The sequence below is a fragment of the Alligator sinensis genome, unplaced genomic scaffold (genome assembly GCF_000455745.1).
Source record: "Alligator sinensis unplaced genomic scaffold, ASM45574v1 scaffold43_1, whole genome shotgun sequence".
In the NCBI taxonomy this organism is placed as follows: domain Eukaryota; kingdom Metazoa; phylum Chordata; order Crocodylia; family Alligatoridae; genus Alligator; species Alligator sinensis.
The window spans coordinates 1,095,800-1,107,593 of NW_005842092.1; the positions used below are offsets into that span (position 1 = coordinate 1,095,800).

Below are 11,794 nucleotides of genomic sequence, written 5' to 3' on the forward strand. Positions count from 1 at the left end.
GGGGGTTACAAGAAATAATGGCCACAAGCTAGCAGAGAGCAGATTTAGACTGGACATTAGGAAGAACTTCTTCACAGTTAGAGTGGCCAAAGTCTGGAATGGGCTCCCAAGGGAGGTGGTGCTCTCCCCTACCCTGGGGTCTTCAAGAGGAGGTTAGATAGGCATCTAGCTGGGGTCATCTGAACCCAGCACTCTTTTCTGCCTATGCAGGGGGTCGGACTCGATGATCTATTGAGGTCCCTTCCGACCCTAACATCTATGAATCTATGAAACAGAAATTCAAACTGCAAAGGCAAAAATGTGGGAAATGGTGGGTTTTCCCATGTAGGCTGGGTACAGTTCCAGTCTCGAGGGAGCAGGAGAAGAGTGATCAGCAGGGGGTGCCATGTACATGTGCACATGCACACATCACATGGCTGCCAGGCTCCCTGGCGAGCAGCTCCCACAGGTCTGGTGTGGGGATTGAGGCCCCCATGGTGAGGAAGTGAGTGAGTTGGGCAGGGCTGGGGCTGCTGCCCAGTCAGGGCGGTACGTGGGGCTCGGGGCCCAGGGCTGACATGTGCAGCTGCAGGGCTCAGGCAGAGAATGGGATGGAGCTGTGGGCAGCTTGTCTTGGGGTGGGGGGGCAGTTACAGGGCTGCCTCCCTGCTGCTGCGAGCACTCACTGGGGAAGCATGGGAGGCATTTACCCCCAGATTTGTGCCTGGGACAGGGGCGAGTGTGGACTGCCTTCTGTGGGCTTGGGGCTCCCCACCCTGCTTCCCTCCTATGTGGGACCTGGCACAGCAGGTCAGAGTGGGGCCAGGCGGGGAAGCTCGATGCCACCTCTGCAAACCCCACGCCTCCATGGTGAGGTACCCCTGCCTGCCCAGGAGCAGCAGGAGGCACAATTCTGGGCCACCACCACTGCTGCTGCTAGTCGGGCAGGGTGTCCCTCGCCATGGTAGTGCAGGGCTTGTGGTGGTAGCACTGAGCTTCTTGGCCCCACTCTAACCTGCTGTGCCGGGTCCCATCCGTTGGGGTGCGGAGGCCCCAGGGGGAGGGCATCAGGGTAGGGAAACCAAACCCACAGCAGGCAGTCCGCCCCCCCGCCCCCCCTGCTCCCATGGAGGTGCTGCTGGGGGGCAGGGGGCTGTGGACCCAGGTCCCTGGCCTCATAGCCCTGGCAGCTGGGGGCCCCATCTGACAGGGCTGTGGGGGGGCAGGGGGCTGTGGTTGGGGTGTGAGGGGTGCTGGCTAAGCAGAGGTGGGGGGTTGTGGGTAGGGAGTAAGGGGCACTGGCAGGGGTGGGAGGGATGTGGGTGGGGACTGAGGGGTTTTGGGGTTTTTAATCATAGAAGTTGTATGTTTCTATCAGAGAATTTGCAGTTTTTAAACAGAAAACCAGGATCCCTGGTAACAATAAATGTCAGGAGGTGGGGGGTGGGATTGTTAATGTAAGCATCAGTTGTGCTAAAAGAATCTCCATGGGATGTGAACATACACAGTCTTTCTATTTTCTTTTTTTTTTTGAGAGAAATTTCTATATTTACTCAATTAAAAGATGAGTTTTTTTCCCACTTAACATGGGGTGGGGCTTGTCTTACAATCAAGTATGAGGCGGCAGGGGGACAGGCAGCTGCTGTGGCTCTGGCTCCAACTCTGGGTTGGGGCCAGAGCAGCCAGCTGCTGCCTGCCCTCTGCTGCCTCTGCACCCCCAGTCAGTCTTGCCTCAAGCCCCTGCTTCCCCTTCTCTCACTCTATCCCCCCTCGCCACTGTCCCCCTTACCTTTGCTCCACACGAGGAGGCTTCATCTTTGCTGCAGCCTCGAACACGGAGCATGTGCTCCAGCCCAGCCTTGTAGCAGTGGTATTGGCTCCATGCCGCTGCTATGGGGCCAGGCTGGAGCTGTACTGAGTAACCCCAGGCTGCAGCAGGGACAGAGCCTGCTAGCGCAGAGTAAAGGTAAGGGGAAGGAGAGGCGCGGGGGGGAGAAGGTGGGAGGTGGGGACCTGAGGTTGCAGAGGGCAGAAGGGGTAGGAAGTGAGGAAAAGGAGGTTAGTGGAAGGGGAATGGAGACATGAGGCTGCAGAGGGCAGGTGCAAGAAGGGTAAATGGGGGCGGGGGGCAAGCTGCCTGCCTCCCTCACTGCCTGCCTCATTGCCTCCACACTGTTCGTCTCTCTCAACTCCCTCGACTGCCTGCCTCATTACTCCTCCTCCCCCACAGAAATCCTGCCCTACCACAACATACCCTCCTATTACCTTCCCCACTGTCTGTCCTGCTGCTGCCCTCCTTCTCTCCTCTTCTTTCACTGCATGCCGTAGAGCGGGGGACAGATGAATTTAAGATGATCGTCTAATCATTAGATTCTATAAATGAAAATTTTAGTAAATTTACAATTTTTCCATGGATAGAATCTAATTATTGGGGTGTCATCTTAAATTCAAGGTCATCTTGTATATGGGTAAATATGGTCATTTAAACTGTTTTCTAAATTTAATCTTCATGATTTTGGTTGCACCTAGAGGCCCAACTCGGTTGGAATCCCATCGCGCTCCATGCTGTACAAATAGGAAATGACATGCGCTGACCAAAAAAAAATCATATATGCACAGTTCAAACTCTGAGACAAATGAAAAAAATATGTCTTAGTTGTTCAATAGGAAGCTATTCTAAATGCTGTTAAAAGGTGCAGGTTTTGTGCCTGATTCACATCACTATACATTTTGACAAACAGGGACCACAGGAGGTCTTTCTTAAGGCCTATCATTATTCATCTGACATTTAGCATGGCTTTTTGTAAGTGGGCTTCTTTCACTAGAGGAGTGAAGCACTTATTCTTGTGTAGCACTCTTGGAGGAATGAGGGAGAGATGTTATGGCTAACTGACATTTCCAAAATAGGAAATGGAAACATGTTTTAAAGGTGCAGCAGTTAAAATTTCTATCAGCTTGTTCAAACAATCCAATTCCTACTTCATGGAAAATAAATCAATAAAAGATAAAAATGGATGTGAGCTTGCATATATGCAAAATCACTACTGAGTGATTTCGTTGTCCAGAGCACTTATTAAAATAACATTAAACAGACAGACCAAATGAACAAAAAACAAAACCTCATGTTAAAGGAACATTATTTAAACTTCAAAGTTAATTCAACTCAAAAGTTAGGAAAAACAAGATTTATAGTTGATGGCATACCCTTAATTCTTCCCCCTTTCCATAACCACTGCAGGCACTGGTATGCTGTGGAAAAATAATATATGCTCATATAACTGGATACTGTATCCTAATACATATATAAAGTAAAGGGACACATACGAATCTCTCATTTGATTCTTGTCCTCAAACCCATCCTTGGCAGCTAATTTTTGTCAGAGGTAGAGCAAAGCTTACCTTCCTTAAAATGCAGTTTAATCCCATGACATTCACTTTGGCTTTAACCTTACCCAGTTGAAATTAGACTCTTGCGACTGATGTCAATGGATTAAAAAAAAAAGTTCCCCCTGCCCCCACCAAAAAACAAACAGATGGAAACCTGACCTCTCTATTTAAAACTTTTGGAGTAATACAGATATAAAATGCAAAATAAATGTTTAAAAAAGCAGAACAAAGATAAATGTTTTTACCGCAAAAGGGAGAAATTCTAAAGATTTCATGAAGTGTGCTAGGGACTCTGCCGTCCTGTTGATGGTATGTAAGAGGTGCTCAGATGGCTGATGGATGGATGGGTGGCTGTCAGTATTCCTAAGTTACAGAAAGGAGTAAGCATTAGCTGGATGCCAACTACTATAACAATAACTTGTAAAAGATTTTCTTTGTATTTATTAATACAGATGGATTTTGTGTACTGATATTCGGTTTCTTGTCACAAGTTTATTGAGAAGTTTTAGGTCATTTTCTGGTGGATTTTAAATAAATCCCTAAAGTTTTTAGAAATGATGATGACTGACATTTTCTTCTGTTTTCTGAGTCTTATTGGGAGGGGGGAGAAACCTGAGGTGTAGAAATGTTTTCCAATATCCTGTTTATAAAGTAGCTGCGGTGATATAGTTTTATTTACTAAACCAAAACTTAAATACAGAGGTCATTAGACTTTTTTTCTTTCAATTTTGAAATGCCTTTGCTACAAGCAAAGTCAATATGATAGGCGGTGTGGGACCTGTGAGAGAGAATATATGCTTTGCACTCCGTCTTAAAACTGGCAAATTTATGCAAGGATATGGAAAAGGTTCATAGCAACAACTGGGCTTTCAAAACAGTAAATCTATAAAATAGTGGAACTGCACTATTTTCTGTGGTAACTGGTATTAAAACTGAATATAAATGTTGCATTGCATCACAAAGCTGGGAAAATATGGTAAGAAACAGGAAGCGATCAAGATGTCTGAGGATGATTGTGTTCTTAAGAGAAAATAATGTTATCTTGCAGAAAAGAACTAGAAAGGAAATAATAGAAAATAAAGGAGTTGGTTAGAAAATTAATTTTTAAAAGCCCTCAGGAGAAGTAGTAGTAATGAGTTGAATTTAATTGCACTTTTGAGGGAGTGTTAAGCAATGAACTTCTTCTAGAGAAATTGTATACATCATTACTTTACTTTTTGCTCTTTTAAAGGTAAATATAAAATGTTGGCTATACTGTGCTGTCTGTGTTTCACAAACGTATTAAGTAGTACAAGAAAAGGATTACCTGATCTAGAAGAAGTTAACAAAATTACAAGGGGAAAGTGTGTGTGTGTGTGTGTTTGTGTAAGAGTGTGTGTGTGTGTGTGTGTGTGTGTGTGTGTGTATATATAATGCACAATAGAATATAAGACCGGACGGGATCTCCTCAATTATCCAGTTTGTGCTGTACACACAAATGCATGGTTCTGTCATCGCAGAGGGTAATAATACTCAAAAGATTCCTGTTTATTTTGGTTCATAGCCTGCCCTGTATACTGCTGATCAGCCAGTTAAACTGATTATGCATCTCATAACTACTGTGGCCTTGGCTTTACAAGACTGATCATGATAAACAACTTAATTTTCAACATGAATGATGATTCCTTTGGTTGAGCTCAAAATTTCCTGGCCGCTGTGAAACCGTAGACCTATTCCAGGTAGTTCCTGATACATGGCCAGCCACTGTCTAGGTTTGGGTTTTCAGATGGCATTGAAGACAGTGGGAAAGGAATAATACTTTTTTCATAAGCTGGAGGGGTGGTTGTAGTTCTCTTTGTTTTCACAGTTCAGCCTTCAAGGTTGTTGGAACCTAGGTGGTTTTAAATGCCTGGGAATATGACATAGCACAATAAACACACTTTTGTTGGTCATTACATGCATTTGGTGTCCCCAAGTATTTATAAGGTGGCTCTCAAAGGTCCTTTTTCCTCAGTGGTGTTTAGGAGCTACAATTATGGACCAGAACCCATTTTTTGGGTGATACACAAACAAAAAAACCATCCTATTCTAAAGAGCTTGTTAGTCTAAATATAACTTTTAAAGTAATTACAATTTTAGTTAATTTTGGGTTACTTTTACATTCACTACAATACTGTTTCTTGTCTCAGGGTTACCAGGGTATGGTTGATGGAGGTGACAACATTGTTGAAGTCTCATGGGAAAGTGTATCAAGTATCCTGCAAGTGGTAAGTACCATAAGAAATATACATTTTCATTTTAAATTAACCAACAACTTTTAGCTTAAAGTTCATAGCTAATGATTTCAAAAGTAGTCGGTGAGTTTAACCTTCTTGCTTTCTAGGTACCCAGCTTGTGACATCTTTAACAGTCGGGTTTTACAGGGGATGAATGCGCAATACTGTCTTAAAATATGTTCTCTTTCAGGTGTATCACACTGGGGCACACAAACTCCAATCTCCAGATTTTCAAAATTAGGTTCCTAAGATTAGGCTTCTAAATATATATTTAGGAGTCTTTTTATTTGAAAAAAAAGGGACATCGGGAGTCATTTTGTATTTAATAAATAAGTGAGGAGAATAGGACCCCAGAAGCCTGAATAATACAACTACTTCATAAGTTAAATGCTAGTTTATTCTTTTACATGATGGTATGGAAACTGCTCAACAAAAAACAGTAAGCACTTTAAAAAAAAATTATATACAAAAAGATGTGATATGAATGTATTATAAGTGAAAACTCGTGTATATATCGGATGAGCCCTTCATAAGTAGGTCATTGTATGGCAATTGTACTGCTTTACCCTCTGCTGTATTTTTCTTTAAATAGCTATGATTCTGACTAACAAAGAAATGTAGGGTGTTTCTTCCAGGCTGTTCTATTTTCCTTTATTTGATTTTAATTTTACTCTGCTGTCTCTATTATTGAATATACTTTTATTGAATTTTAAGGAAACACATACATTTTCTTTTTCATTCAAGTATGGATCCATATTAGCATTCTGCTGTGGGTTACACATGCATCTTAAACACTTGAACTTGTTTGATTATTCCCTGGTCCCCTTTCTAGTGTCCCTGTGGGTATAAATGGGGATGTAAACTTTCCATTTCTCAGTCCCTCTCAGCCACCCTTGCTTCATGATGGAGCTTCTGTTGTTTGCTTTAGTCTGTGGTATTTGCTTTACAGCTCATCCTTTAAACTTGTTTTTTTTATCTTGTAAGTTGTATTCTAGTTTTTAGGTCTTCTTGTTAGTTGTGTTCTATTCTTATTTTTTTAACCTCCCCCCTCCAGATTTCTGTGTTTCTATGACCAAGTTTGACCTGTACTACGTGCTTACTCAAGGCAAGTAGGCTTCAATGCTTTTCCTCTCACTTTCCTTTCACTGAAGCCTCAGCATGGCTTCCTCTGGGTTGCCTGGCTTCAAGCTCTGCCACACACGATAGAGCTATCCCTGATACTGACTGGTATGTCAACTACCTCTGCTGCTTTAAACCATCTCCCTTTAAAGAAGACTTGCATCAACCTCTGGAGTGGCCAGACTCAGAGGGCTTGAGAATAAGATCACTGTTCCAGAATTCCTGATGGTAATCCTCACCTTCCCTTTGCCCATCCTCTTCTGAGAATTCTTGGCCCCATGCAGCTCTCAGTAAAGCTCAGAGGCACAAGCACTAAAACCTGATTTCCGAGACCTCCCATGCTGCATAATCAGAAGGACAACAAGCACCTTGAAATTTGCACTAGTACTCCGATGTCACCATTGACACTCTAGAGCAAACTTCTTTGATACTGAGAAGTCTGGCTCTAAGACCCACACTTTCACCAAGATATGATACAAAGTAATGTCCTCTTTCCATCCTGTCCTACTTTCCAGTAAAACTGATGATACTTCACAGTGCACAGTGAGTTTGTGATGAACTCAGGATCCACCTTCACTGGCTTTGGTGGCACTGGCTCACAAAACATCAGGGCTACTAGTGTTGGCTACAAATGTCCAACTCGGGATCCTTAAAATTCTGGTTTATTAGGCAGATTGAAACACTGTAATGAAGTCAAATCATAAACCTTGGGGCTGGTCCCCTCGCACACACACAGTAGCGAGCTACAAATGTTTGGGGGAGGCACCAGAGTCGGTTATACCTATCCCACAAGCCCTGGAGTCTGACGTCAATGGCCAGTCAAGGCTTCTTTCAGCGTGGTGTTATCCTCCAGAAGAGGGTCGCCGGCTGGTCCTTCTGGCTGGACAGGTCGGGTGCTGGTCAAGTTGGAGATCAAGAGGGCGCCCCTGAGGGTCACTTTTCACTGCTTTTTATCTGTCCTTGGCAGACTTCGGTGACTCTTCAGTTTTCAGGTTTGCCCAATCCAGGGGTCATTGACCCTCGTGGGATTTCCCCCTCAGTGGCTACTGGATAGCATCTGTCAGCCCCAGGGGTCGTCCGCATGTATGTGCAGGTTTGGGAGTCCATTGATGAATTTTGATTAATTTACCGCTGTCATGAATAGGGCTCTGGGACCGGTCAATCTGGAGATATTCAGCCCCAAAAGTTGGTCCCCAGCATTGATTAACTCAGACTGGGGCTTTTAGCCCTTGAACAGTGAAGTTTAGAAAATTCCTGGTTGCTACATTGTCTCCTATTGATTTCTTCTGTTAGTTGATCTGCGGTTTCCATGGGTGTTACTTGCTGCTTGTTACTAAAGCCTGCTACTGTGTTATGCATTCAATCACTGATTCACTTGCTCTTTCAGGGGCCCACCTGATACAGGGAAGCAGCGGTTTGATTCCTGCTCTTGTTAATATTATTACAGTGTATAACTTACTTCTAAAACTAAAACACATTTAGTTAAAAGGTGAAGAGTATAAAATATAAACTACAAGAGTAATGCCATGGCACACAAATAGATAAAAATACCAAAATACAAGGGGAGATACAAAATGCACACATACAAACTTTAAAACACAATTCGTTATCTTATAGTGAAAGAAAGAGGAAGGAAGAAAAGGTAGAAGAGGAGAAGCATATCCAAAGAGGGGAAAGCAAATGCAGGCAAGAGGAAAAGGGGGCTTTCTGCTACACTAGCACTGGCCCTGGCATGGAACCTGTGCCTAGTACTTGGTCACTTAGGCTCAGTGCTGAACTTCTGTTAATATGTGGGGAGTGGTAGTATCAGCCCCATTCTCGGAGTGCACACCCCATGGTGTGTAGTCATTTGGATTTAGTGTCCATTTCCCAGCAGACTACTACGGCTATGAGGGACCATAGAAACCAGTACAACTGTCCAGAGTTAAGATATTCATTCTTGGCCTCAGAGGCTTCTCCTTCATTTTGAATCCTTACATTCAATACAAGAATACTTTCTTGATGCAGATGTTGAGGTGGAGGAATGTACAGGCCCGTAACTGTTGTCATCCTGACAAAGTGATAGTTTCTTCAGCAGCCCCATTTATAGATTATTTCAGCAGCTGCCAGAACCATACGAAACATGTGTCTCGGATCCCCAGGGAGACAGTTAAGGAACCTACACAGCTAAAAGATACTCTCTTAAGTGTTCACTTTCAGTGAGGTAGTTTAATTAATGAGGCCATCAAGGACCTTGCAGATGATGAGGAACTCTGCTATAAAACACTTGGAAGATAGAGAAATGTTACCAGATAACACGGTGTTTTTTCTATATACATACTATGCTCATATCTAGTCATTGCAGCTGCTAATGAAAAAATTAAAACTGTTCAGGAGCATCCTAAAGGATAAAGTACTAAAAAGCTGGACGTTTTAGAGAGAGAATCATATTTTCCAGCCAGCCTTTAGTTTTGAGTGACAAGCTACCAGATGCTGCTTCTGCTCTGGTCTCATTTTTGGGGGGTTTACAAATACTTGTAGAGTAGTTATGTTCACGCTCTCTCAAATGTTACTGTAACTGATTTGACCTACCGAAAAAGATTTGGTCCTCCCTGAATCGCATTTGGACACTTCATGGAAAATGTGGACACCTACTCCATAAATGGAGAACTGCAATTGTGGTGCAGTTTTTCAGAAGGTGCAACACATTGTGAATGATTGCCCAATTAGATCATATAATGGTGATATAAATTCAATTCATGCAGCTACCCCTGAAGCAGTCAAATGGCTATCAAAATTAGATATTAATCTATGAAGTTGTATGAATGTAATCCTAAAATGTCATATAAAGAGAGAGAGATTACTGTGACTGATGGTTCCCTTCTAGGGAGGAGAGCAACATGAACAACCTAAGATTTTCAGTGAGAAAAGTTCTGTAGTAGCACGGAGCTCAGTGAATTTGCTAGGCATTCTGGCAGCACATCTTTGCATACCATGCTCAGACCTTTTTATATCAATAGGCAGGAAGGAACCAGGTCCTCTCAGAGGTCGAGAGAGGCCCAGGCCACTTCCATTTTTTGAGGCTCAAAATACAATGCAATAATTTGTAATAAATGTTCCTTTTTTATTTAACAAGTGCTTTTCTAGCTTTTTTTCTTCTTCTTTCAATCCTGTCAGTGTATCTCTGTGTCTGTATGTGTAACCTCATTTGGAGATAACGTCAAAAGTCTAAATTTGAGGCCTTCCGTGAATGAGAGGCCCGGGCCAAATGGCCCTCCTGGCCCCCACTGTGATAGGCCCTGGAAGGAACGAGATCATATCTACAGTGCAGGGAAATGGACAGGCTCTAAAACTGATGCATTTTCACTGGATTTACTTTTGACAGAGCATCTTTATACATCTTTTGTCAGGACACCCTAGTGGACAATTTCAGCAGGGACATCACCCTCAGCTAGGAATTGAAGATCAAGGATTCTGTCTTATGAGACATTTTCTCAGTCTGGGGTCACTCAAAGATGGACTTTTTTTGCTACTGCAGAAACGCACACTGGTGCATGTTCTGTTATAGGGGAAGTCTTAGCCCTGGTCGTTGGATGGGAAAACTGTGTTTATACTTTTCTTTCACTCTACAAGCACTACTCTTGACTACGCAGTTCATTATCTGGTATTTGTCAGTCTAGCGTAATGTTGGTGTCAATGGTGCTAGAGCTATGGTGCTCAGCCTTTTTGCAAGTTGCTCCAACCTGAAAATTGGAAATGGGCAGGCGGCTACATAGAAAAGCACAGCTAGAACTCCACATGCATAGTGAGCTTTCTGAGCTCACCAGTTCTTGAGATGGACTGTGGCTAGAGAGTTCACTGTACATGCACAGCTCAGGCTGTTTTTTTCTGGGCAGTGCTCTGGCAGGAGCCATGCTGGTATGCTGGTGAGCTCAGACAGGGACATGGTGTTGGGTGGCAAGCTGTCGATACAGGCTTTATGGTTCTCACCTGACCTATGGATAGATTGAACAGCGCTATGCTAGAGGAAGTGTAGATTACAAGTAAATTTTTTAACTGCCAATGAGACCATTTCTTGTAAGGGTCCCAGATTGGGAGGTAAATTGACTTGTCCATGGACACACAAGATGTCAGTGTCAAGGCTAGCCTCTAAGGCTCCCAGCTAACCTCTCTACCACTGGCTAGTCTTCCTTCCTTCTGTACAGTTGAACCTGTTAATTTCCTGGAGGTTCTGGTTTGTGTATCATTGCAGAGCCCCGGGATGGTGCTGTTGCTCTTCTGAGCTTGAATGCTTCCACCACATATGTTGCCTATAGTGGCATGTGCGTGTGAACATACACATAGAGTTTTTCAAGAGGTACGTTAAGTAGCTTCTCATTTCTTTCAGTTTAGTTTTCCTTCTGAAAAGAGAAGGAACGCTTATCTTTCACTTAACACAATCTCTTTCCTAATTTTTTAAGGTCTTAGTGTAGATCACTTTACACGCTATTTCTATCGTGTCTTTTTATTTTTATAGCTGCTTGAAGTATAGACTTGTGCTCCTCTTCATGGAGACAGATTGCAAGACTCTCTCCCTGTCTACTTTTTTCTTACTATTATCTGCTTGCTGTGACTTGCAAAATATATAGTTGGACCATGCCAAGAAATAGTTTGGAACAAAATCATCCAGGAGTGAGGCAGACTGTTTCAGTTGGTGAGACAGTCTGAACCAATTCCAAGCTTAAATTTGAATTGTGTATGACTCAGATTACAGGGAAAAGAAATTGAGATAATCTTCATATTTTATGACAAGAAAAAAGAAAAACTTATGTACTTATGGTAATGATACTTTCTACTGTGCATTGGAAATAAGCTAAAATGGTAGTCAAGGAAAGAAATCATATGCAAATATAGATATGCAGATTTTGCTGTCTATAAATCTGGACAGCAGATTCGTAATGGCAGAAGATACAGATCATTTTGTCACCACTTCATTTTTTTACACCGAAAGTATTTGTACATGTGTAAGGGGGTGTGTGAATTCCAGTTGAAAAAAATAAGTGTTTACATAGTACCGTATTGGTTATATATAGGGA

General features: G+C 42.9%; 1 protein-coding gene across 8 annotated transcripts in view; it reads left to right on the top strand.

Moving 5' to 3' along the window:
• The window catches only part of PFKP (phosphofructokinase, platelet), an 87,380-nt gene that overhangs the window by 23,536 nt on the left and 52,050 nt on the right, over window positions 1-11,794 (top strand). For all 8 annotated transcript variants that reach the window (XR_003094193.1, XM_025204678.1, XM_025204679.1 and 5 more), the window contains exon 3: window positions 5,535-5,612. Coding sequence is in view for 7 of the 8 variants with exons in the window: in XM_025204678.1 (XP_025060463.1) it covers window positions 5,535-5,612 (78 nt within the window). In the remaining variant the exon portion in view is untranslated. The remainder of the gene's footprint in view (window positions 1-5,534; window positions 5,613-11,794) is intronic.